At 35.9% G+C, this 25,755-nt stretch overlaps 1 protein-coding gene across 2 annotated transcripts in view; it reads right to left on the bottom strand.

Annotated features, from left to right (window-relative positions):
* Stt3B (catalytic subunit 3B of the oligosaccharyltransferase complex) overlaps positions 1–25,755 on the bottom strand; it is a 250,419-nt gene that overhangs the window by 186,210 nt on the left and 38,454 nt on the right. For both annotated transcript variants that reach the window (XM_090413219.1, XM_090413218.1), the window contains exons 2-4: positions 20,982–21,090; positions 15,325–15,434; positions 612–700 (exon numbers count right to left, since the gene is read on the bottom strand). In XM_090413219.1, the coding sequence (XP_090269345.1) occupies positions 612–700; positions 15,325–15,434; positions 20,982–21,090 (308 nt within the window). The remainder of the gene's footprint in view (positions 1–611; positions 701–15,324; positions 15,435–20,981; positions 21,091–25,755) is intronic.

Below are 25,755 nucleotides of genomic sequence, written 5' to 3'. Positions count from 1 at the left end.
CTTTAATGACATAGCTAACAGTATCATCATACTATGGACAAACTGGAAGATTTGCCAACATATATCTTTAACATAAATATACACTGCCACAATTACAGTCAATCAGACCATGCTTTTTAACACCCTGCATAGAATTAAATGGGGAAAAAACTATGCCTAACTGCAATAAACAAGCATGGCATTTTTTAGAATCATCAGATCTGGAAAACCAAGCAAACTTCAACTGCAGTTGTGTGAAGCTCTCCAAGATATAGGAAACAATCCTTAGAACATATATCCAACTTTTCATCTTTTGTCAGATCTTCATAATTGGTCTGACGTATAGACCAATAAGGCAGGAGAGATACAAAATGGACACTGAGCCAATGAGCACAATGGACAGAGGTATGAAACAAGGAACATGCATTGAAGCTTCTGTGATCTTGAATAGGAAACAGCAATAGACCTTATGTACCAAAATGAAATTGCAGATATGCAAAAAGATGGATAACGAAAGCACAAATAACAAGAGTTACCTGTACTTGTATAAAAAATTATATACATATTACATACAATCTTTTTTGTAATCAAATCAAATCACTAATAGTGATCCAAGAGATGATTCGACTTACCTATTGCAATAAAGCAAGCAGCAAAGAGACCAGCACTCTCATTCCATAATTCTTTGGTTAAGAAGTAAGTTGCTAATGCAGTGAGGCCACTAATTTAAAAGAGCACAAAATGGTTAATTCAGAGAGAATTCTTGGAAAGCATTTTAAATTATGATTATATACATCCAAAATTGTAGTTAAATTCATTTACAGGCTCAAATTTACATATCTAAATAATGATGCCAAGTTAAAAAAAAAACTTACAAAATCAGTGCTGTGACATATTTAAAATTGTTGAATAAGCACTAAAAAGGTAATCACATACATGAAAATTGCGAATCTAATAGCACAACAGTGCCATATGTACTCGTTAGAGAGTGGAAACTGAGAAACATCCAGTCTGCATCCACTTATCAAGTGTGGATGCTGGCCAGATGATGCCACTTTTTACTTTCTTGCACAGTGCATGAAAATAAAAGCAAAACAGTCAATGGACTAATCAGATTTGCTGAGGTATCATACAGATATATACTATATTATATAAATACTATACTATGGAGTATAAAGATCCAAACTATCAACAATATATTATACATCTTATTGAACTGATTAGTAGACAAAGCAGTCCATACCATTCATTAATCGTTCTCCATGTGAAAAACCTGGTCCTCCACATGCTTACTAACCACATGTACTCAACTTCAAATTAATAAATAAATGAATATGTATTAAATAATTAATACATATTACGACAGACTGAAATGCATTGCAAGAATTTTTATTTAATTTTTCTGAAAGGGTTGGTTTGAATATCTAATGTTTATCATCAAATTCCTGCCATGTACCCTCAAGGGGTGTACAGGATATGATAGTACTACATGAAAAAATTTACATTATTACTGACTTCCTATCTACAATTTTCCTCCAAATCAGTCTGTTACTTGTCAACATTATCAGATCTTATATTTCCATCATCTAAGGCACTTTGTACCGTATCAATCCACCTATATCTTGGTCTTCCTCTAGGTCGTTTTGCTGCCAACCTGACAGAGAACACTTGTTTTGCTAATCTTTCCTCGCCCATTCTGTTTAAGTGATCATACCACCTGAAATTAGCTCTGCTAATGCATTCCTGGATGTTGACATTATCAAGTTCTTTCCTAATATCCTAATTTTTAATATGATATTACCATTGATGCCATCTGTTCACACCTTTAATCTTCCTAAGGACTCTCATATCTGCAGTCTCTAGTCTTTGGTCAAGTGTTTTACTTCTGACCCAGCTCCGAGATCCATAAGTTAAAACTGGTTTGAACACTGTCTTATATACAGCTAATTTAGTGTTCCGACTAATTTCTCTCTTATTCCATATGAATTTATTCAATTGAATTCCTACCATACCAGCTTTACTGATTCTGTTGTCTATTTCTATATTTAATTTACAATCTTCTTTAAAAATCTTGCCTAAGTAGCTGAAATATTTCACTTGTTCCACAGGTTCTCTATTTACAACACAGTTGACATTTTCAATGATTGTGCCTATTTTCATTGTCTTTGTCTTTTTATTGCTGACCTTCATACCATATCTATTACAACAGTTATTCAATTTAGTCAGAGAATCTTGCAGATTTGTAACGGATTTATTTAGACGTATAACATCGTCTGCATAAAGCAAAGAGCTGACATTAACATCTCCAATTTTGATATCATGTTTAATATCACTTTCCTTCATAATGTGATCCATATAGATAATGAATAATAGAGAGAATAATGTACATCTTTGTCTCACACGAGATTTAATATTAAACCATCTTCCTGTACTTCCTTCAATTCTAACTTGCAACTCAAATAAAGACTAAGTATTGTTTGATATGTCACATTGACACCATATAACTGTAGCATATTGAATAGCTTCTCTCTTGGCACCTTGTCATATGCCTTTTCCAAATCGACAAAACTTAAATACAGATCTTTGTTATTTTCCCAGGCTTTCTCGACTATTTGTCGTAAAGTGAAGATCTGATCATGACAGCCTCTATTTGACCTACATCCAGCTTGTTCTTCAGCAAGCTTTTCTTCCACAATTCTTCTCAACCGTTTCTCAAGTATACTTGCATATATTTCCCTACTGAGTGTTCCTGCTAAGTATACTTAGCAGGAACACTCAGTAGGGAAATACTGCTGTAATTCTCACATTGTTTTATTTCCTTTTTTATATATGGGTACTATGAGAGCTCTACTGCAATCATCGGGAATTCGTCCCTCTGTCCAGGCATTCTGAACTATGCAGTGCAACCGCTGTAAGACTTTTATACCACCATACTTCAGCATTTCTGGTCGAATATCATCTACTCCTGCTGCCTTTCCACATTTCAAGCCTTTGATGGCTTTTTCTACTTCAAGTATAGATATGTATTCCTGACTGCATGCCTGGTCAGTGTTTCTTACCACTGCACTGTCATCACTACTTGTTTCATTTAGCAGTTTTTCAAAGTAATTACTATATACTTCAAGGATATCTTTTTTCTCCCATTTTCATGTCACCTTTATCATCCCTAACTCCTTTTACAGCACTCTTTCCTCCATTCCTAAGCTTCAACAACCTCCAGAATATTTTGCCACCTTCTTGATATTTATTTTCTATGTTCTTCCCAAAGTCCTTCCATGACTTTTGTTTAGCTAGTTTTACACAGTGTTTAGCTTTCTTACATTTGTCTCTGTATTCTCAAAGCACAAGCTAACTTATTTGCCAGGAATTTTTGATATGCTTTCTTCTTTTCCTTCACTGCCTCTTTAACTTCCTGTGTCCACCAGGGAGTTCTCATTTTTCTATCCTTGCAGACAACTTCACCACATGCCTCTCTAGCTAAATCAATCAGGGTGGTTTTCACGACTTGCCACTGAATCTCAAAGGTTTGGTTCCTGATCTCAAGCCTTTTCATTTTTTCTTCAATAATCTTTTTGTATTTTAGTCTACAGTTCACATCTGAGAGCTGCTGAACTTTTATTCGCTTTAAAACTTTCTTACATGTTATTCTTTTCAATATGAAATTCAATTTTATCCTGCTCAAGACTAAATAGTGATCACTTCCAATTTCAAATCCTCTGTACACTCTGGTGTCCTGCACCAGGGAGAAAACATCACTATCAACAATAACATAGTCAATGAGACTTTTCTTATTCCTTGCCTCTTCTCTCCATGTGAATTTGTGTACAGTTTTATGTTGGAACATGGTGTTAGTAATAACCAGACCGTGTCCTGAGCAGAAATCCAACAGGTATTTCCCATTATTAGCTTTGCTCTTTTCTCCAAATTTTCCCAAAGTATTTTTGTATGTCTGACAATCATTTTCTACTCTGCTATTTAGATCCCCAACAAGGACCAACTTTTCCTTTTTCATTGTGTCAGTTGGTTTTTCTAAAGCCTCAAAAAATTCTACTTTCTGTGGAAGGTAGAAGTGGAGGAATTACTCCACTTGAGACTGCCTGCTATTCAAAAACATTAGCGTCGTATTTTGTGTAGCTACGCCTTCTTTTCCTTGATTGTCATTGCCTAAATATAACATTTTGTATTTATTGTTCAGAAAGATCTCACCAGTTTTTGTCTTTTTTTTGTTTCAGTCATCCCTATTATGTCGATCTGGTACTTATCTTATTCCTCAGCTAGCTCCATTTCTTTGCCATTCATGCTTCTTATGTTGATAGTACCGGTCTTTAACTCTGGTGATGTTGAGTTGGGGTGTGTTTTCAGATTTGTTCCAGTAGCTAACTTTTCGCTGTTCACCCTAGTTCCCTGGCGAAAACAACGGGGGCCTTGTTTAACTAGGCGACGTCCCAGCCAGCATGAAATGTTGTGTTGTACCATCATTTTGTATTTTGGTTTAACCAAAAAGAATACAATTTGGTCGGCTAAATCCCAAATTGCCAGCCCATCCTCATTCGTTCAGTATCCAGGAAGATACCCAATAGGGGTGCACCACTACGAGAAGGTGAGGATTGGATATTAGGTCAGAAGCCCTGGTCGCTTCTCCACATTCCTTTAAAGGCTATGTGGAGGTCTCCTCTCAGTTATACAGCTTTGACTCTTAAACACCCCATTCTTATTTTGCTTCTCTCATGTCTTTTCTCTCACTTCAGTGAAGTGAAAGAAACAAAATAAGTTATCGAAGCAGTCAGACATTAATAATATATCACTAAGTGATATAATCTATTAATGCCTAACTACTTATGGACATTCAAGTAACTTTTAAGACATCTTAAGATAAATGCCAAAAATATTGTAATACAGCTGAAATTGGGTCTAATGAGCACTAGGTGACTGACAGAACTTCGTCATAACAGTTACTCACTCTATCAGTGATTAGGAAGTAGTTAAATTTATTGCCTATTTTTTTTTCTATTCTCAATAACTGAATTAAAAATAGATTCAAAAATTAAAAACAAAAGTATTAGAGAGAAAAAAATATATATATAATTATATATCTAGATATTATTTGTATGAATATGCTTGGATAAACTACAATACACTTAATATTAAACACAATTTATTTGTCGATAATTGTAAAATCGCCTAATACTAAACACTGTTTCAATTATCCGATCAGCCCTTGTTACATACAGAATCGTTGCATACAAACTGCTTGCTTGAGCCTTCAAGATCAAACTGTTTATTAAGAATCCAGCACTTCATTCCTTCATCAACGTTTGTAGGCTTGCACTTGCTAAATTTTTTTTGTTTTGGTTATGTTGTTTTTCAGTGGCAATATATAAGCATCGTTATTCTTCCAGTGTCAATACTGTTGAAGAGGACGAATAATTTTGACTTTTTTTTTGCAAATTGAGAGACAATATCTTTTAATGGGCATGTTTTCGATGGTAAGATTCATTTTAACTGATTTTACAGTCATGGCATTATTTGGGTAAAGGGAGGGAAGAGGCTAGACACCACCAGAGAGGTAGTTAAAGTGAGGATGGTTCTCAAGGTTAAGATTAGGGTTATGAACCAGCTTATAATCTGATGCAGGTGGTCATAAAAGCTAAGTCGCTCCTTTCATTTTTGTTTATGCCAAGAACCACCTGGGTAATTAAGAATATTTTGTAATTACCAAAATTTGTATGGTATATAAATGTAATACACTCATAAAAATAAGCAGTTGTATAGGAATGAGAGTAAATTAAAATCATTATGGCTTTTGCTCATTACAACAGTGATCTCATTATTTCTGTGCTCATTACAACAAAGTTTGACTGTATATTATTTTATTATTATTGCTATGAAAAATCAAGACATTAGAAATAATGATTTAAATAGCATAATAAGTTGTTTACTATTTTTTTTATTACTAGAATGGTCTTTTATATTATGTATATCCTTCTGTTTTGTTAAAAATAAAAAAGATTTTGTTTAGAAAGTTATTCTTTATTAAATAATAGAATATTAAAAAAAAATTATATTTTTCCAGTCAACAGCTACTTGCTGGCTAACAAAATCTACTCACATGGGTAAGAGTATTTGTCAGGCCTTGCATATACACACACACACAGTTAAAAAATAATAATGCTAATTAAATACATGTTTATGGTATTCATATTGAGGGAATTATTCTTATTTAGTTAATGAATTTCTTCACAGATTTTCTTCATACAATCTTAAAATGAAATTGAATATCTGAAGAAATGATTGACTAATGTGAATTGAGGGACGAAAATGAGATTAAAAAACTGTCAAAGGATGATCTGTAATTGGTGGGGCTTATTCATTACAGGTATGGTAAATGACAGTGTTCGTAGATTATGTTTTCCATTTGGCACACGAATATCGTGACACCCAGAAGAAGGTGAAGATTAGAAAGTGTTATTGAATCAAAAGCCCCTGTCATTTCCACACATTCTTCTTAGCAATGCAGAAGTCTTCTACCAGTTTCTAGCTTTGTCCCTTACCACGGCCCCCTAGAGGGCTGCGGTCAGCTGCAGCCCTCTAGGGGGCCATGCAAAATTTATAGAATGCTTCTAGTTTTTAAAATCTTTTAAAATAATTATTTTTTGCTCTTTATTTTACTTTGTTACAAACTTGTATCATTTTGTATTAGTAATCTGAATTATGCAGTTTAATGCAGTACTTTCTTTGGTGGTGGCCACAAGTCGACTTTTCGCTGCTGGTAATACTGCATGTCGTGACATCTGCCTAGTGGACATGTGAACGTGTGATAGAAGAAGTGATTCTCTGAAGTTTTAAACAATACTAGTACGAATGCAAAGAACTTAAAGTTGTTAAGTGCAACTATTTTGAAACATTCAGAGCTGTAATAATGATTTATTTCTTAAAATTTACCCATTATAAAATGAGCAAACAAAGAACATTATTTGATTTCTTAAATCAAATCTCCTAAAGTTCTTACAGTAATATTTAAGTAAATTTGATTTCTGTTTTCTGATTTTTTTGTAATCATAATCAGTAAGTAAAACCACTATATTTTTTTTAAAAAAAGTTTAATTATTAGTATGTTATTATAAACTGGGGGACCACGAAAATATTTTAGGATACTTAGGGGCCACAACTATTAAAAGTTTAAGAACCACTTAACCTTTTAACACTGCCTTAAGTGATCCCTTTTTATATATTATTTTTATTTTATTTTTTGAGTTTTAACCCTGTGAGCAGTAATGCTGAAATAATAACATCACCATACTTTTAGCTCCAAAACAGTATTAACTTATATGGATGCTATCAAATTTTAACTGCTATAATAAAACTGTAAATTAATGTTGGCTTTTGAATTTTTGCACAGAAGTGCTGCCATCTCTTAGCAACCCTCCCAGTTTTTTTTTTCCATGTATTTATATACACCGTAAAAGGTCACAGATAATTTTTTGTGACTGTGAAAGTAATGAAGTAGTGAATCAAGGGAATGTAGCGAATGTAGGTATTCCAAGCATACCTCGGCAATTAAGAATATTTCATAGTTACCACAATTTGTATAGTATACAAATGTAATACACTCATTATAAAAGTAAGCAGTTGTATAGGAATGTGTGCAAATTAAAATCTAAAAGTAAAGAGTGAATCAAGTGGTTTGCAAGAGTCTGAATCCAGATTATGACTACCCACCATAAACATCTAGTGCTGAGGAATTTGGATGTATTTTGACAAGATTTTAATTACATCATTACTACTTGGATTCAGAGAAAAGGAAGGCTCAGATAATGATTCTGAATGCAATAATGTGCTTTACATTACTAAAAAAATTTGATAAGGCTGTGTAAGTTGACATGAAGCCACCAATGGCAACATTATCGATATCTTTCCAATTTTCCATGATTCAGATGAATAACACTTCAATGTTGTCTGGCAATGAAAATGACAAAGAATTTTCTCAGCCAAAAATGAAAAGAAAACAAGGACTGAATGGACTTAGAAAAAAAAAAGTATTTTTACAGAGACGCAATTTGATGCAAGCAACTCTGTCATCAGTAATAACTGTAGTATTAATGTGGAATCAATGAAGAGTACTTATTTCTAATTTTTTTTCCTTTTTTCTCATGTACTTTTAAACTAAAAGAAGTACTTCTTAAAAAACATTGCTGCTGAGACTAACAGGTATTATAGTTTTATTATGAAAAACACTGAAATGAAAGTGAAATACTGAATGAAGAAATGGGTGAACACTACATTTCAGGAATTTATTTTTCTTTGATAATGTTGATGACAAATGTTAAAAAGAGAGAGAGAGAAAGAAAGAAGAAAAGATTACCAGCCAACCCAACCTTTACTTTCAATGCCAATTTTTGCTCAAATTATACAACTAGATAGATTTTAGCTAGTTCTAAAACTGCTGCATTTTTGTGATTATAATAAACAGCCTGTGAAAAGTATGAGTGATCATTTAAAAAAAAAAATGTGGAAGTGTTTTACCTATTTAGAAAGCTGTGCATTGATAAACGCATGGTGGGTTGTGGAAGGCTAGGTTGAATTTTGGGCAGTTTATTCCTTTCAAGAGACATCATTCTGGAATAAAAGTGTTTGTCCTTTGTGACTGAGAAACAGGTTATATATTAGGCACCATTATTTATACTGATTATGCAACAGAAGTTGTAAATTAGAGCTTTGATGTATCTGGTAATAACAGTATTATAGCCATATTTAAATAAAGAGAATTATTTGTTGATAACTGGTATACAAGTTCAGATTTATTCAGATATTTGACTGAAATAAAAATAAATGCATGTGGAACTTGTCTCAAGCCTTTCACGAACCATTGAGGTTCTTTAGCTGTGGACTTCACAAACGCAACTGTCTCGAGGATAAGGTGGTTGGCTCCCTGTGTGTCCTGTGTCTGCCAATGCCTGTGCTCATGGGGCCGGTTTGCCTGTTCTGGGGGATGAAAAACCTCTTACCTCCGTACGAGACCAGCTAACTCACCTTTAGTCAAAAGAGACCAGATAAAGGTTCCTTACCTCACTGACAGGAATCGAGCCCAGGTCTATCCGACCAAAGTCAGTCTATACTGACTGAGCTACTGAGGCTCTAATGCATGTGGGACAGTTAGTGCAAATTGAAAAAATATGCCTCAGTTCAGCGAAAAATTAAAAACGGATGAACATTAATGCATTTTGTGATGAATTGCTTTCAGTAAAATGGAATAATAAATGCGATGTGCTTATGTTGATGTCATTTCATAAAGATATTATGGTGATGCAGATAACACTGACAAAAAAGACAGGGCAAAAAATTATAAAACCTGCTAGAGTGTGTGTCAGTTGTAATTCAGACTTGAGGCTTGTAGATAAAAGTGACATACAGATGAGTTTTTCAGATAATATGAGAAAATCAAAAAAGTGCATAAAACGTTTTTGCTATCTGCATGAAATGTGTACAACTTGTTTCTGATGAAAACAGGAAGAAACCTCAGCTAGTCGACTTCAAGGTAAAAAGGTAATTCACTATCAAATTGAACACATAGTGCACACCAAGGAAGTTTCCTAAAGGTGGAAGATCTTCAGCCCCTGATCCATTGCATTTGACTGGAAGACATTTTTCACTTCATTTGCCTTCTACTGATGGGAAAAAAAGCAGCTCAAAGAAGGTGTTTTCTTGTAAAAACACCACAAAATGGCTTCAAAAATAGACTGACTCCGGGAACACGTCCAAAAGAGTGTGATAAAGCGCTGTGCATCATCCTTTGTTTTGAAATTTAATACACGAAAAAAAAAGTCTTTTGTTCTAATTAATGTGGATTTCTTATCTAATTCCTCAGCTAGCTCCATTTCTTTGCCATTCAGGCTTCTTATGTTGATAGTACCGATCTTTAACTCTGGTGATGCTGAGTTAGGGTTGGTTTTCAGATATGTTCCAGTAGCTGACTTTTCGCTGTTTGCCCTGGTTCCCTAGCGAAAACAATCGGGGCCTTGTTTAACTGGGCGACGCCCCAGCCGGCATGAAATTTTGTCATGTCGTACCATCATTTTTTTATTTTGGTTTAACCAATAAGAATACAATTTGGTCGGCTAAATCCCAAATTTCCAGCCCATCCTTATTCGTTCAGTATCCAAGTAGACAAACAACACTGTGCACCATGAGAAGGTGAGAATTGGACATTAGGTCAGATGCTCTTCATGAATGGTAGTCAGTCTCAAGTAGAGTAATGTGGGCAAATATGAGAATGGGGAACTGGACAAAGACTTATTTGTGCCTATGGTCCCACAGAAGGTTCAACTAAGGTAGAAGTGGAGGAATTTTTTGAGGCTTTAGAAAAAGCAACTGACACAATGAAAAGGGAAAAGTTAGTCCTTGTTGGGGATCTAAATAGCAGAGTAGGAAATGATTGTCAGACATACAAAAATATTTTGGGACAATTTGGAGAAAAGAGCAAAGCTAATAATAATGGCAAATATCTGTTGGAATTCTGCTCAGGACATGGACTGGTTATTACTAACACCATGTTCCAACATAAAAATGTGCACAAATTCACATGGAGAGAAGAGGCAAGGAATAAGAAAAGTCTCATTGACTATGTTATTGTTGAGAGTGATGTTTTCTTCCTGGTGCAGGACACCAGAGTGTACAGAGGATTTGAAATTGGAAGTGATCACTATTTAGTCTTGAGCAGGATAAAATTGAATTTCATATTGAAAAGAATAACATGTAAGAAAGTTTTAAAGCAAATAAAAGTTCAGCAGCTCTCAGATGTGAACTGTAGACTAAAATACACAAAGATTATTGAAGAAAAAATGAAAGAGTTTGAGAAAAGGAATCAAACCTTGGAGATTCAGTGGCAAACTCTGAAGAAAACATTAATCGATTCTGCTAGAGAGGCATGTGGTGAGGTTGTCTGAAATAAAAAAAATGAGAACTCCCTGGTGGACACAGGAAGTTAAAGAGGCAGTGAAGGAAAAGAAGAAAGCATATCAAAAGTCCTGTCAAATAAGTCAGCTTGTGTTCTTAGAGAATACAGAGACAAATGCAAGAATGCTAAACACTGTGTAAAACTAGCTAAACAAGTCATGGGAGGATTTGGCAAGAATATAGAAAATAAATATCAAGAAGGTGGGAAAATATTCTGGAGGTTGTTGAAGAAGCTTAGAAATGGAGGAAAGAGTGCTGTAAAAGGAGTTAGTGATGATAAAGGTGACATGAAAACGAGAGAAAAAAGATATCCTTGAAGTATGGAGTAATTACTTTGAAAAACTGCTAAATGAAACAAGCAGTTATGACAGTACAGTTGTAACAAACACTGACCAGGCATGCAGTCAGGATTATATATCCATACTTGAAATAGAAAAAGCCATCAAAGGCTTGAAATGTGGAAAGGCAGCAGGAGTAAATGATATTCGACCAGAAATGCTGAAGTATGGTGGTATAAGAATATTATAGTGGCTGCACTGCATAGTTCAGAAATCCTGGACAGAGGGACGAATCCTCGATGATTGGAGTAGAGCTCTCATACTACCCATATATAAAAAGGGAAATAAAACTGAATGTGAGAATCACAGAGGTATTTTCCTACTGAGTGTTCCTGGCAAGATCTATGCAAGTATACTTGAGAAACGGTTGAGAAGAATTGTGGAAGAAAAGCTTGAAGAACAAGCTGGATTCAAGCCAAATAGAGGCTGTCAGGATCAGATCTTCACTTTACAACAAATAGTCGAGAAAGCATGGGAATATAACAGAGATCTGTATTTAAGTTTTGTCGATTTGGAAAAGGCATATGACAAGGTGCCAAAAGAGAAGCTATTCAATACGCTACAGTTATAGAGTCAATGGGGCATTATATCAAGCAATACTTAGTCTTTATTTGAGTTGTAAGTCAGCAGTTAGAATTGAAGTACAGGAAGATGGTTTAATGTTAAATCTGGTGTGAGACAAGGATGTACATTATCTATATGGATCACATTATGAAGGAAAGTGGTATTAAACATGATATCAAAATTGGAGATGTTAATGTCAGCTCTTTGCTTTATGCAGACGATGTAGCGGATTTATTTAGAAGTATAACAAGTCTGCAAGATTTTCTGACTAAATTGAATAGCTGTAGTAATAGATATGGTATGAAGGTCAGCAATAAAAAGACAAAGACAATGAAAATAGGCAAAATCATTGAAAATGTCAACTGTGTTGTAAATGGAGAACCTGTGGAACAAATAAAACATTTCAGCTACTTAGGGAAGATTTTTACTGAAGATGGTAAATTAAATATAGAAATAGACAACAGCATCAGCAAAGCTGGTATGGTAGGAAGTCAATTGAATAAATTCATATGGAATAAGAGAGAAATTAGTCGGAACACTAAATTAGCTGTATACCAGACAGTGTTCAAACCGGTTTTAACTTATGGATCGGAGAGCTGGGTCATGACCAAAGACTAGAGACCGCAGATAAGAGAGCCCTGAGAAAGATTATAGGCGTGAACAGATGGAATCAATGGCAATATCATATTAAAAACGAGGATATTAGGAAAAAGAACTTGACATTGTCAACATCCAGGAATGTGTTAACAGAGCTAATCTCAGGTGTTATGGTCACAGAAAGATTAGCAAAACAAGTGTTCTCTGCCAGGTTGGCAGCAAAACGACCCAGAGGAAGACCAAGATATAGGTGGATTGATATGGTATAAAGTGCCTTAGACGATAGAAATATAAGATCTGATAATATTGGAGTCTTGACAAGTAACAGACTGATTTGGAATAAAATTGTAGATAGGAAGTTAGTAATGATGTAATTTTTTTCATGTAGTACTATCATATCCTGTACACCCCTTGAGGGTATATGGCAGGAATTTGTTGGAGAAAATAAGGTTTCAGAATATCAGGAATGGTTCATAAAATTATGTAATACTCTTGGGAGGTTTTGATTTTGTGACAACAGGAAAAAGAGGGATATAGAAACATGTAAAATGTTTCTCGTTTTGCAGAATTCAATAAAATTTATACTCTAACAGAACTTTATTTCCAAATGAAGATTTAAAAACTGAGTATTAGTAAGCCAGTATTTATGAATAGCATACTAGAATACCAAATAAAGATTGAATATTAGTTTAAAGGTGCCTCCATAGTGCAAATGGGGGGGGGGGGGGGAATTGTGCCATAGGTGCCAGGAGTGTGAAGCCCCCTCTCCTGAAGACTACACTCAGGGGCTACCCCGAGTCTCAAGTCTTCAAAATTCAAGAACCGACCTACCAGTCCATAACACGGGGGAGTTGGGCACTGTAGGGGCGTAGCCACCCTAGTATATATATAAACTTTATTATATTATATCGAAATATTAGCTTTTAAGTTAATAAATGGTTATTTTCTTATCAATCCATGTTCGTATCAGTTCTCTTGTTAAAAATCTTAACACAACTTTCCCTAGTGAACAAGTTTTATAATAAAATATTTTATTATAATTTTGTTGCGAAATGATGTGTTAATTTTTAACAAGTGGTCTATGGTATTCTGTGTATAATATATAAAATTACGACATAACGTACAGGGTATATACAGTGTCTCCATAGAGACAATAACAGAACAGTGCACCTTTCAACTGGAGAAGATCCAAGTTCCTTTCTTGTTGTGAAAAGAGATAAATCTTTATATAGGCTTTTTTTCAACTGAAAAAGATTAGCCAATCTCTTACAAAAAAGAAAAAAAGCTTTTCCCTCCTGGGAAAAGCCTGTATGCTGTGTGCTGGTTATTCATCCAGCATACAGGCAAACTAGCCAAAGAACACATGTACAAACAAAAAATACTATTAATGGACAGTAGACAGCATTATGTTAGATAACTGATGACAATAACATGTAGATGAAGGATTAAGTAGTGTAGATGGATGGATTATGTGGAGTAGTGTCCTCTCATAAGTCCTCTAACTGCTTGAAGGTTTCACATTATAACGAGGAAAGCTATAAAAATCTGGAAAACATCCAACACATATCCTCAAGCAATATCCCAAATATGACTTCCACAAATATGATTATTTCTTAATTTGCAACTTTCTTCAAAATCTAGTCTGAGTCTCTTATTCAGATGGATCTCTGATTAGATAAAAAAAATCACCATTTTAATCTTTAAAGTAGGTCACCTAACTTCATATGCATCCTTGGATAAGTCGGTGAATATTTTCTTCATATTTTTCAATTCTAACATTTAGGGCTTGTTTTCAAGCTCCTTCACTTTTCATCAATCACATCTAAAAGTTGGTCAACTTTCTTTCCAATTACTTCCACCTTAGTATCACCACCTCTGGCTCCCACTGATGAGACCTCAATAAAGGTCAAAACCGGTCTGGGTAGTGACCCTTCCCTTAATGCTTAGCATTATACATGTCAGCAAGGATATGTGCTTTGCATTATGGGATACTAAGGCAAGTGATGAGAAGTTATACCACCTTTAAAACGTGTTACCCCATTCCTGAAAATACTTCAGGTGCAAATTTTGTTTGCTTACACTTGGATAAAGGATTAAACCAACTATATAACTGGTAACATAGCCTAGTGAAAAAAATAAAAATAACTTTCCTTCCAAAACCTTACTACCCAATGTTCTTTTCAATGGGATATTCACTTATCTTGCTCAACACTAAATGGTGCACATTCCCTATTTTAAGTCTTCTGCACATGGTTCTATTTTAAAACAATATGAAGATCACCATCAACAATAATTTATTGTTGATAATACAGAGTAATTCAAAAAGATGGACTATTTTGTACTGAATTCGCATACTGAAATTGAGTCCATCTTTTTGAATCACCCTGTACTTTTATTCCGTGTTCTCTCAACATAAATTCATATACCTTTTTATTTTGGAACAGCGTTATTAACAACTAGCCATTAACATAATTGCAGTGATGACTATCCAAGTCTTGAGAAGAATTTAGTAGGCAATTGCCACAGTGAGATTTGAACTGAGAACATGGCGGTTGGAGAGGAAAGATACCAACCACTTGAGAAAGGGGAAACTGGTGAAATCAAACTAAAATTACAAAATATGGTTCTATTTCTTTTAAGCAATGTAATACCAAGTATAACTTGAGACAAAAATGAGGAAAACACAGTATTTGTATTAATACTATGACTTTCAGAAACTTTGGTTTCTTAGGGTAAAGATTAATTTGCCCATTTGTTCAACAATGTGAATACTTCTTTGTAGTTCATTAATGGTTGTACTGTTCAGCTAAAAACTTAACCCAAAAATATACTTTTGTTCCCAATATGGCATAGCCATATGGGATTTACAATGGAAGTTATTAATAATCATTACCTGAACACAGGTGCTAAAAACACACAGATATCTCTTATATGGACAGGTATGTTCAGTAGTGAAAGAACATAATGAATGGCTCCAGATGTAATCATCAATCCTGGATAAACCTATTAGTGGAAGAAAACATAGAATAACAGATGAAATATTTAAACAGGCAAACTCATTTGTGTTAAAATAAAAGTGCAATATAATCATGAATTACTAAAGTTGAATACATTCCATAGTTCACAAATGCAAATTTAACTATTGTACCACTAAGATTTATACACAGAGGCAAAACTTACTGCTGAATTCCAGTGTGTCTCAACCTTTGAGCAATTTTGAACTCACACATGTAGAAAGTTTATTTTTCACTAGGTTAGAATATAATAAATTTAGGTTAATCCTTTATCCCAGTGAGAGCAAACAAAGTTTGTTTGCTCTCACTGGGATTTGCTCTCACTGGCAACTCGTAGCAAAGGTTTGCTCCACCTTTGCTACAAGTTGCCTGGTGTTGTTCTACTTACCCAGGTAACACTATATTCAGTCCTGAAGATATTTTCAGGCAAACTTTGTTTGCTCTCACTGGGATAAAGGATTAAACTAAATTTATTATTAGCTTACACATGTAAATGAACGTGCACACACACGGAGTGCATCAATACCATCGTTCACTACTGATTTTAATAACCTAACCATAAATAAGTATAGTTTCTAGTTTAAATTAGTCCACAAAAAAATAAAATAAAAACTACAATCACCTCATATAATGTTTAATTAAGGTTTATTTGGCAAAAGAGGAAAAGTTGTTTTTTTTTAATATCAAAGTATCAAATCTATTCTAATCAAAAACTTTTGTACCAAAAATTCCTTTTACAGGCTCTTTCCCCTATTTCGGAGGCTATTGGAAAAGCTCAGAAAGGGAGGAAAGAGTGCTATAAAAGCAATTAGAGATGATAAAGGTGACATGAAAACTGGAGAAAGAGATATCCTTGATGTATGGAGTAATTACTTCAAAAAAATTGCTAAATGAAACAATCAGTGACAGCACAGTGGTAAAAAACACTCAATCAGTAAAAAGGTGATCTCTGCATAGAACTCCATATTCACATTTTGTAACAACTTAAGAGTTTTGAAAAACAGGTTACTGGACAGTTGTTTCTATCTTCTCCTACAGCTTCTCCCACTTAAGTGGGGTCACTGTTTGTTATGAGTCTCCTCCACACCTTCCTGTCTTGGGCTGTCACCACATCCAAGTTCTTCATCTTCAAGTCCTCTTCTACCAGCACCCTCCATCTCTTCTTTGGCCGCCCACGCTTCTGCCTTCCTTGCACATCCATCTGCATGACCCTTCTTCCCACATATTCATCCTCCCTCCTCATCACATGACCAAACCATCTCAACCTTGCCTCCTGTATTTTCGCTCCTAAGTTCGTAACTTTCACTGTTCCCCTGACAGTCATTTCTCAGATGATCCTTTCTGGTCACACTGCACACCCACCTAAGCATTCTCATCTCTGCTACTTCCATCCTGCTGATGTTATTTTTCCTCAGGGCCACAGTTTCTATAGCATATGTCATAGCTGGCCTCACTACTGTCCTATAAATTTTGCCTTTCAGATTGATCGGCACCCTCTTATCGCATAACACTCCAGCCATCTCCCTCCAGTTCCTCCAACCCACTTGTATCCTGCATCCCACTTCCTTCTCAGCTCCTCCATCTTCTTCCACTGTTGAACCTAAGTATCTAAAGTCTCTCACCTTCCTGATGACATTTCCTTCCAGCTCCAGATCTGTCTCCTGGCCACCGCCCACTGTGCAACACATATACTCTGTCTTACTTCTGCTCAGTCTCATACCTCTCTCTTCCAGTACTTTTCTCCATCTTTCCAGTTTAGTTTCCGCTTCTTCTCTTGAATCTACACACAGCAAGATGTCATCTGCATACAACATTGTCCAAGGTGCATCTTCTCTCACCTCCTCTGTTACCACCTCCATCACAATATTAAACAGAAACGGACTTAATGCTGACCCTTGATGCAAGCCAACTGTTACTTGAAAACTTTCTGTCTGTCCCGCACAGGTCCGAACACTTGTCTTCACATTTCTGTACATTTCCTGCACCAACCTGACATATTTCTCCGGCACCTTCTTCTCCCTCAGACACCTCCAGACTTCTTGCCTTGGCACTCTATCGTATGCTTTCTCCAGATCAATAAATACCAGATGTAGCTCCCTTTGTTTCTCTCGATATTTTTCCATCTGTCGTAACCCAAAGATAGCATCTGTTGTTGATCTACCAGGCATGAAGCCAAATTGTTCCTTTGCAATCTCCACCTCCTTCCTCAATCTACCATCAAGAACCCTTTCTAGGATCTTCATTGTGTGGGACATCAACTTTATTCCTCTCTAATTTTTACAGTCTTGTGCATCCCCTTTACCCTTGTAGATGGGAACAAGAGTACTCTCCCTCCATTCCTCGGGTATATTTTCCTGTTGGCAAACTTTCATGAACAGGTCCCACAGCAGGTCAATTCCCTCTTTCCCTAGTGCCTTCCATGCCTCCACTGGAATTTTGTCGGGGCCCACCGCTTTTCCATTCCTCATCCTCTTCATGGCCTCTGTCACTTCCATTCTACTGATGTTCTGCACCATCCCCTCAGAAGGCTGCCCATCTCCTCTGTGAGTCCTTGCATTTTCCTCATTCAAAAGTCCCTCAAAGTATATTTTCCATCTGTTTCTTATGTCCACATCCCTCCATAATACTCTTCCTTCAGCATCTTTGATCTGCCTCACATGTAAGATGTCCTTAGCTGCTTTATTTCTACATTTCGCTAGTTGGTAAATTTTCTTCTGTCCTTCCTTTGTTTCTAATTGATCATACAGATCTTGATATGCTATGGCCTTCGCCACAACTCTCTTGGCTTCTTGCTTTCTCTCTTTGTACACCTCTGTCCTCTTCCACTCTTGACTCATCCCACTTCTGCTTTGCCTTCCTCTTAGCTGTCACTGCCACTTGTACATCATTATTCCACCACCAACCCTCCTTCTGCTCTCTAATCTTTCCAGATGTCTCACCAAGCACCTTGATTGCAGAGCTCAGGATTACTTGTGAATTATGTTTCCACCAATCTTGTACACTTTCCAGTCCATCCGAAATCCTCTCTAACACTCTCTTCCTAAAACGATTCCTCACACTCTCCTCTTTTAAGCGAAACCACTTAATTGTCTTCATCCCATGGCAACCAGAAGTTCTTATCTTCGATCTTATTTTAAAGTCTGCGCACAGCAGTCAGTGTTGTTGTGCTACTTGATCTGTTGGAATTACTTTACAATTTATCACAACCTTAAGATGTTTTCTTTTTTTTTTTTTTGCAAACAAAAAAGTAATTATTCTGAATAGCTTGGCTTAAGGGAACATCAATCAGTTTGGTCATCAATCTAAACCATGTTTTTTTCACCCCATTTCAGCAATAAGATAGTTGCATTTACAGATAACTATAGTATTAACTAGTGTAGCATTTTTCACTTTACCTTTGTTTTTAACAACTGTAACAAGAGTAGTGCGAGGTAAGTTTAGCATACAACCTACCTCAGTGTTCAATACACTGTCAATTAATTTGAAGAATTTAAATCTTAGTATTTAGTGTAATAGATATGCAAGTATCTATTACACTAAATTATGGAAAGGGCCACTTCCCCAGATGTTTATGCAGAGCATATAGGGTTTTAGCATCCCTGGCAAAATCTAAGCATATTTTTATAATGTGACAATTTCAATAATTGTCAAAATAACTTGCCACCCCACCCCCTTTCTGACAACTTGCCCTTAACAGCTGTCCAAATGCTGAGCCATTCCTACATCTTTGGGTTTATGAGTCTTCTTTTCACTGGGAGCAACAGCACCTTTACTTTGATTTTATCCGCCATTATAGACAATTTAATAAAATAATAGTTATAATCAATTTATAATTCACAGCAAAATGCCAAAACAGATTCAGCAAGCAACGATGTTGTAAGAAAAATGGTGCATCGGCTGATTCATCATGCTGCTAAAACCATCGTACAAGCAAATGCAGCATCATATAAATGGACACTGGTCAGCTGAGAACCAAATCTGAGCCAACTAAGATTTGGTTCTTGTTTTAAAAAAATGTCATTTTTTTCCTATAGTAATATTTGGTATATCACTACAGTTTGCACGAAAAAAACTTTAGCAGCTTTCAAACTTTCACATATTTTTATTTTATTGTATTATATTAATTTTTTTTATCCTAATCAAAACTAAATGGTGAACTCTTCTTACTTCAAATCCCCAGTACACACACACACACTGAACCAATGGGAAGATACCACAATGAATAACACTCTGTCAAGACTTTCCTGGCTGCAAAGCCTATAGCTAATCATTACTACACATACAAAGATTAAAATTTATCTATTAATATTCTTTTTGAAGAAGCCTGAGGTTTGGTTTCAGGAATACTTCATAAAACTTCTCCAAAGAACTGAGGTAGATGGAATCGAAAAATAAATGCAAGTAGCAGATTGGTGAATCAGCAAATTCAGCGTGAAAAGATGTCAGGCAGCTACTGCTTATATTATTGTAATTTTAACGGAAAGGAATGGTTGATAGCAGTTTAACAAACAACTATGGAAGGAATTGCACAAAATGTAGTTTAAGCAGCTGCAGTGAATGGCATTTGCTGAGGTCACTAGCTGAGGATCCATTAGAAATACATTTGGTCTTTATGCCCAAGCAGTTGTGCACAAGAACAATAAACCACTACTGGATCTACAGTGGGTTCTGTTTACTAATTTGTTGCTATAATTCAACACTGAAATCCTCCTGCTGTACTGAACCACCTTTCAATCCTGCAAGTCTAATGAGCAGTTCAACTTCTAAAATCAAATTCAACATCAAATAAAAACAAGCCATTAATATTATATAATTTACCCTTTATTTCTTAATTTAAGATTAGTTCACAATAATTTAGAATGCAAGAAAGTTGAATAAAGTTCTCTAATATCAAGAATGACTAGAACAAGATTAGTAAAATTAACTTACTGGAGGAAATTCATTATACAAAAGGTCCTGGCCAAAGACCTTGCAAAACAATGTTTTGCGAGTGAAGTATCTTCATGACTGAGCTACTTGTATATAGAGGCTAATGCCTTCAATTGCCTTAGCATGTATCCCATAATGCAAAGTGCACCCACCCACACTTGTATGTGTATAATGCTATGCATAATGGGAAGAGCCATTACCCAGACTGGTTTTGCACTTTATTGTGATCTCATCAGTGGAAGCAAGACACAGAAGGGATACCAAGGTTGAAGTAATGCAGGTCATATTTCTCACATACAAGTAGTCAAAAGGTGTCAGACTTGATTAATAATACTTTGGATGAGAGATAGATATTGAAAGTTTTTTTTTTTTTTTTTTTTTTAATTTGGTTTTACTATAAATTAAAGAATCAAAGAAATTATATTCTTGGTTTTAATCCTTTATCCAAGACCTCATTAGTAATTTTACAAATTACTAACTTAATATAATAAACTTTAATTTACTATAGTTTGTTACAGTAAAAAAAACTTACTGTAACAAACCTCTGGCCCCTACACATTTGCCACATCATTTACTGTAATTAACTATCATTAGTACAAGAACTTACAGTGCCTCCAACTATCCTTCCCAATGGATACCATGCTCTTTCATCAAACCAATTAAGAAAATTATAAAATCCATTCTTCACCATAAAATGAGTTGATCTATAATTGAACCTAGGAAGATAAAACATCTCAGAATTTTGCCACTATAATGATATTTAAAAATATATGTAAATGTCTAGATATTTTGAATTTTTTTTAAATATTCATATTAATCATTCAAATGTAGAATGAATTACTAGAACTCAGATCATATATCTGAAAAATTTATTTTAGAATGCATAAGCTATTATTATTAGCTACAATACAGGGTGTTCGGGATAAATTTGACATATTTATAATTAATTATATTTTTCCGTAAGTTACATGTATAACACACACTTCTCTTCATTTAAACGTTTGGACCCTTCTTCATTCATATACAAGATGTCAGAAAGGATGGATAGCTGGAACCCACCTGAATCATGGAAGAGAATAACTTGTATCATGATGATTCGTGCCCACCATCAAAATAAGGATATTACGACTGCTGCCCAATGCTCCCTGAATACAGTAAAAACAATCAGGCATGAACTAGAGACTTGCAATGGTGACTACGAGGATGTAGCAAGAAGAAAGATCCCTAGCAGACGATCTGATTGCGTTCGTACAGCAGAATTCCTCGCAAATCTGCAGGAACAGGTGTTGAAGAACCCTGGCATTGGAATTCGGGCTTTGTTCGTGGAGTTGCTAACTGTAGTCAAGCCCTGGATAACAAGCGTAGCCAATGGTAGGCCGTATGTATGGCAGCAGGATTCGGCCCCTTGCCACACCTCTGGGAAAAGTCAAAAATGGTTGTCTGAAAATTTCTACGACTTCACCAGTCCAAATGTTTGGCCTCCAAACTCCCCAGACCTTAACCCCATGGATTATTTTGTATGGGGCGCAGTTGAAAAAGACACCAATCGCACTTCCAGTAATACAAAAGCCCAGTTAATGGATAAAATTAAAACAGTTTTTGCGGCCCTTCCCAGGGAGACTGTAGCATCAGCTTGTTCGAGGTTCCGAAGCAGAATTGAAGCTGTGATCGATGCTAATGGTGGTTATTTTGAGTAAATCTTGTTGATAGTATTGTAATTAACTCTGCCTGTAATGTTTTTTTGTCAATTCATTAAATTTAATAGATACAAAGAAGATTTTCTTTTTCCTTACGAAACTGTCAAATTTATCCCGAACACCCTGTATATTTTAGAAAGGAAATGCTACAAACATTAAAAGTGTTAAAAACCTAAATTAAATCTCTAAAATATAAAATTCTGGAAGAAAACTCTAGTTGCCATTAATGGTCAAGCAGCAAGGACTTTCCAGTAAATCCAGGACTTTTCAACTTGCTAGGTTTAAATCTCACATAGAATGCAAAGAATCTTTATAACAGTTTATCAAGGAAGGAAATTAGATGGCTTTGCATCGTTGCATAGTTTTTTTCTCTTAAACTCTGGCTTGTCATCCTGCAAACAAGCCAGAAAAATAAGCAATTTACATACAAAAATTTTATCAATCCCTTATAAAATGTAGAAAAACCTATAACGTACCAGTCCCTTGTATGGGGCACACATGAGGGTTGGAAAAGAAACCTACCTAGTGGCATTTTTCTTCACGAGTTTGGAGGTTATGGTTTATGAGGAAGGCTGTTCCAGAGGATAGATGGAATAAAAGAGGAAGAAAAGCAGGTTCAATGTATCTGCATATGAACTGAAAAAAAGAATGTTGGGCAGCTGCTGCTTGTGTGTCCACTTTCTGGTGAGCCTGTTAAAAGAATGAATGATACAGTTCAGTGGAGCATACATGGAAATTTTTGCACAAAAGGCAGAGCTCAAACAGTATCCATGATATAGTAGTTGAAGCAAGGGAGGGATCATCTAAGGATGAGTGGATTTAGGATTCATAGAGTTAGTAGCTGGATGAGTGAAAAATAATGCATAGCCTTTTGGAGGATGAAGCTAGTGATGTGTTTGTACCAGGAGAGATTAGAGGCAAATGTTAATCCAAGGAACGGGATCTGATCCTCTTTGGTGATATTGGGTAAGGGTTAGGCAAGAACCCTTTTTCAAGTGGGCAAAAAATATATTTTGGTAGCACTGAAGGTTACCAGATTATCCTTTCATCACTGAAAGATGGCATAGAGATCAATGTTTAAGACACTAGTCACAGAGTATTATTAACAGGTATCTCCATGGAGTCATTGCAAGAGGCCCACAATATACCTATCAGACTACCCACAGATCACACCCAGGATTTCACCATGGGAGGCAGAAGCTAACCATTATTCACACAGTACTTATACCTCTCCTTAAACAGATTCAATGACAAAGAACTAACAACCACACATAACCAATTCCACTGACTTGATCTTCCATCCCCTGAAGTTTTTTTGTTGTTTTTTTTAAAGAATGATAAGTGAGTTGTGCAATGAGCAAAGCTGTATATAGAAATAATGGTGACTGAGAGGTTCACTTGTATATAGGAGAAAGAGGATAAGTGATAAAACTGAACTCAGGTACTCCTGAATTAGTGGAGAAGCTTGAAGAGACATCCAACACTGCACAATGAATGACTCAAGGAGAAAGTTGGCTATTCTATTATGGTGGGTGACAATTTACTGAACAGGACTTGGTACCAGACATGACCAAATGCTCTGGAAATGTCAGGAATGGATGGCAGAATGTTTCTCCAAACTTTCTATGGCAAAGTGTCCATAGTAGGTGAAGTAGGCTAAGAGGTCACACCACAACTTCTCAACCTATAGGTAGAAGTTGATTGTTGACTTTCTCCATTTTGAAAAAAACGGAGATGATCAGTCAATAGTTCAGACTAATCTCTGCATTTTGGAGTAGGTTGGATATATGTTTGCTTTTAATGTAAATAACAGCTGAGCACATGATTACAGGGATGATATGACAAATGATCATTTGGTGTACAGTTTCTGAGTACAAATGGGGAGATGGCATTGGGATCAGAAAACTTTTAGTATCTAAAATATTTAATACTGATGACTTTTTGATGAAAGACCAGAGAAAGCATAATGCTGTATTTCATATACTGTAGGAGTTGATTAGACTGGGTCCTCTATGCAGGAGTTGAAGAAACAATACACAGTGGCACCAACTGGATGAAAGAGGTGAAAGCACAGGTGAGCAGAAGTTGTATCTGATGTTTTTGCAAAGTGTAATCTGGACAGTGAAAGCAAAACTGATTATTGTAGCTGCAATTTGGGTTTCTGCCAAGAATAAAAGGTTCTGTTCTACATGTCTGCAAGTGATTGTCCATCATTTATGTTTTTTTATTGTCCTAGATATTGTTAAGTAGATATGGAAAGTTATAAAAGATTTTAACATTTTTTTTTTTTAATCACAGTGACACTATCACTGGTTGTTATCCATTTCATTTTTCACTTAAGAATTAACTGAAGACAGTAGGGACATGCAGTGAAAGGAAATACTCTTGAACATCACATCCATATAACCAGTGATCAATCTCCTTGCCATAATGTGGCCTCAATGATTCTTCCTACACATCACTACTCTGACTCCCCTCCAGGCATGACACCTGACAGGGTATATGTCAGGGATTATGCAATAAATGATCAGGAAAATCCTGACTCATTATTGAAGGTAAAGGCCCATGTACTATCTAGCAGTCAGTTTGTGATATTTGACTGCTATATCCTCAAAACATGGGATGTTTTGAGGATATAGTATGTTTCTCCAAGTATGTTTGGATTGCACTTAAATTAATTATATCATTTATACTGTAAGGAGAAGAGGAAAACAGAATTCCGAACCCTACTCTGAAGACAAAACATGGCATTGGCTACTTAAGGACTCTAATAAGCAGTAGTGTGTCACAAGTAGATAGTGAGTGTGGGTGTGTGCACACTTGTATTTGCATAATGACCGATCTACCAATAATCCAGGACACTTTAGCAATTGATACAGCAGGCGAACCCTAATATCGGGTATGTCCACTTTTGGCTTTGATCACCTCCTGCACCCTTTAAGGGAGATTTTCCACCAATATGCAGCAGGTATCAGGTGGAATTTGTCTCCATTCCTCCACCAAAACACACTGAGTTCAGCGACAGATCATGGACATGTTGCACTGGACCTCAATCACTACTCCAATTCGTCCCACAGGTGTTCGATAGGGTTGAGGTCAGGACTGTGCAGACGACCAGAGCTGTCGTTTAACCCATCTATTCATACCATTCCATAACAGCTGCAGCTTTGTGGCATGGGACATTGTCTTGATAGTAACATGGTCCATTCCATAAAAACTCTACAGCATAGGCAGCACCTGATTATCAAGCTGCCTTCATGGAACAACGGACAATGACCAGTGGTCTCACTCCAAACCACCTGAATGCATCCCACACCATCCATTACTCCACCACCACCAAAATTTACTATGGTAACAAGCATTCACTAGGCTGCCTCCACACTCTACCATCAGATTGGAAATAGGTGAGCCTTGATTCATTGCTCCAGAGTACCATTTTCCACTGGTCAAGGCGTAAGGTTTCCGCCTTGTTCAATGTTGTGATGTCCAACTTCGTGCTGCTGCTCTTCTGTGGAATCGCAGTAAATGTTCTTTTCAGAATATTAGTGCTCACCATGGTGTTAATGGCGCTCTGGCACTTATCACAAATGATTTGTGCTGATTATAGCCGGTTTTTGTGTGCCACCCGTTTTAACACCCTCCTTTCTCTGTCAGACATTTTTGGTGGTTGGCCTGGGTGTTTTC

This window comes from Typopeltis vanoorti, chromosome 23 (assembly GCF_054136105.1).
Source record: "Typopeltis vanoorti isolate ZY-2024b chromosome 23, IOZ_Tvanoo_1.0, whole genome shotgun sequence".
Taxonomy (NCBI): domain Eukaryota; kingdom Metazoa; phylum Arthropoda; class Arachnida; order Uropygi; family Thelyphonidae; genus Typopeltis; species Typopeltis vanoorti.
The sequence above is the reverse complement of the archived record's forward strand: the minus strand, read 5'-3'. Positions and strand labels throughout refer to the sequence as shown.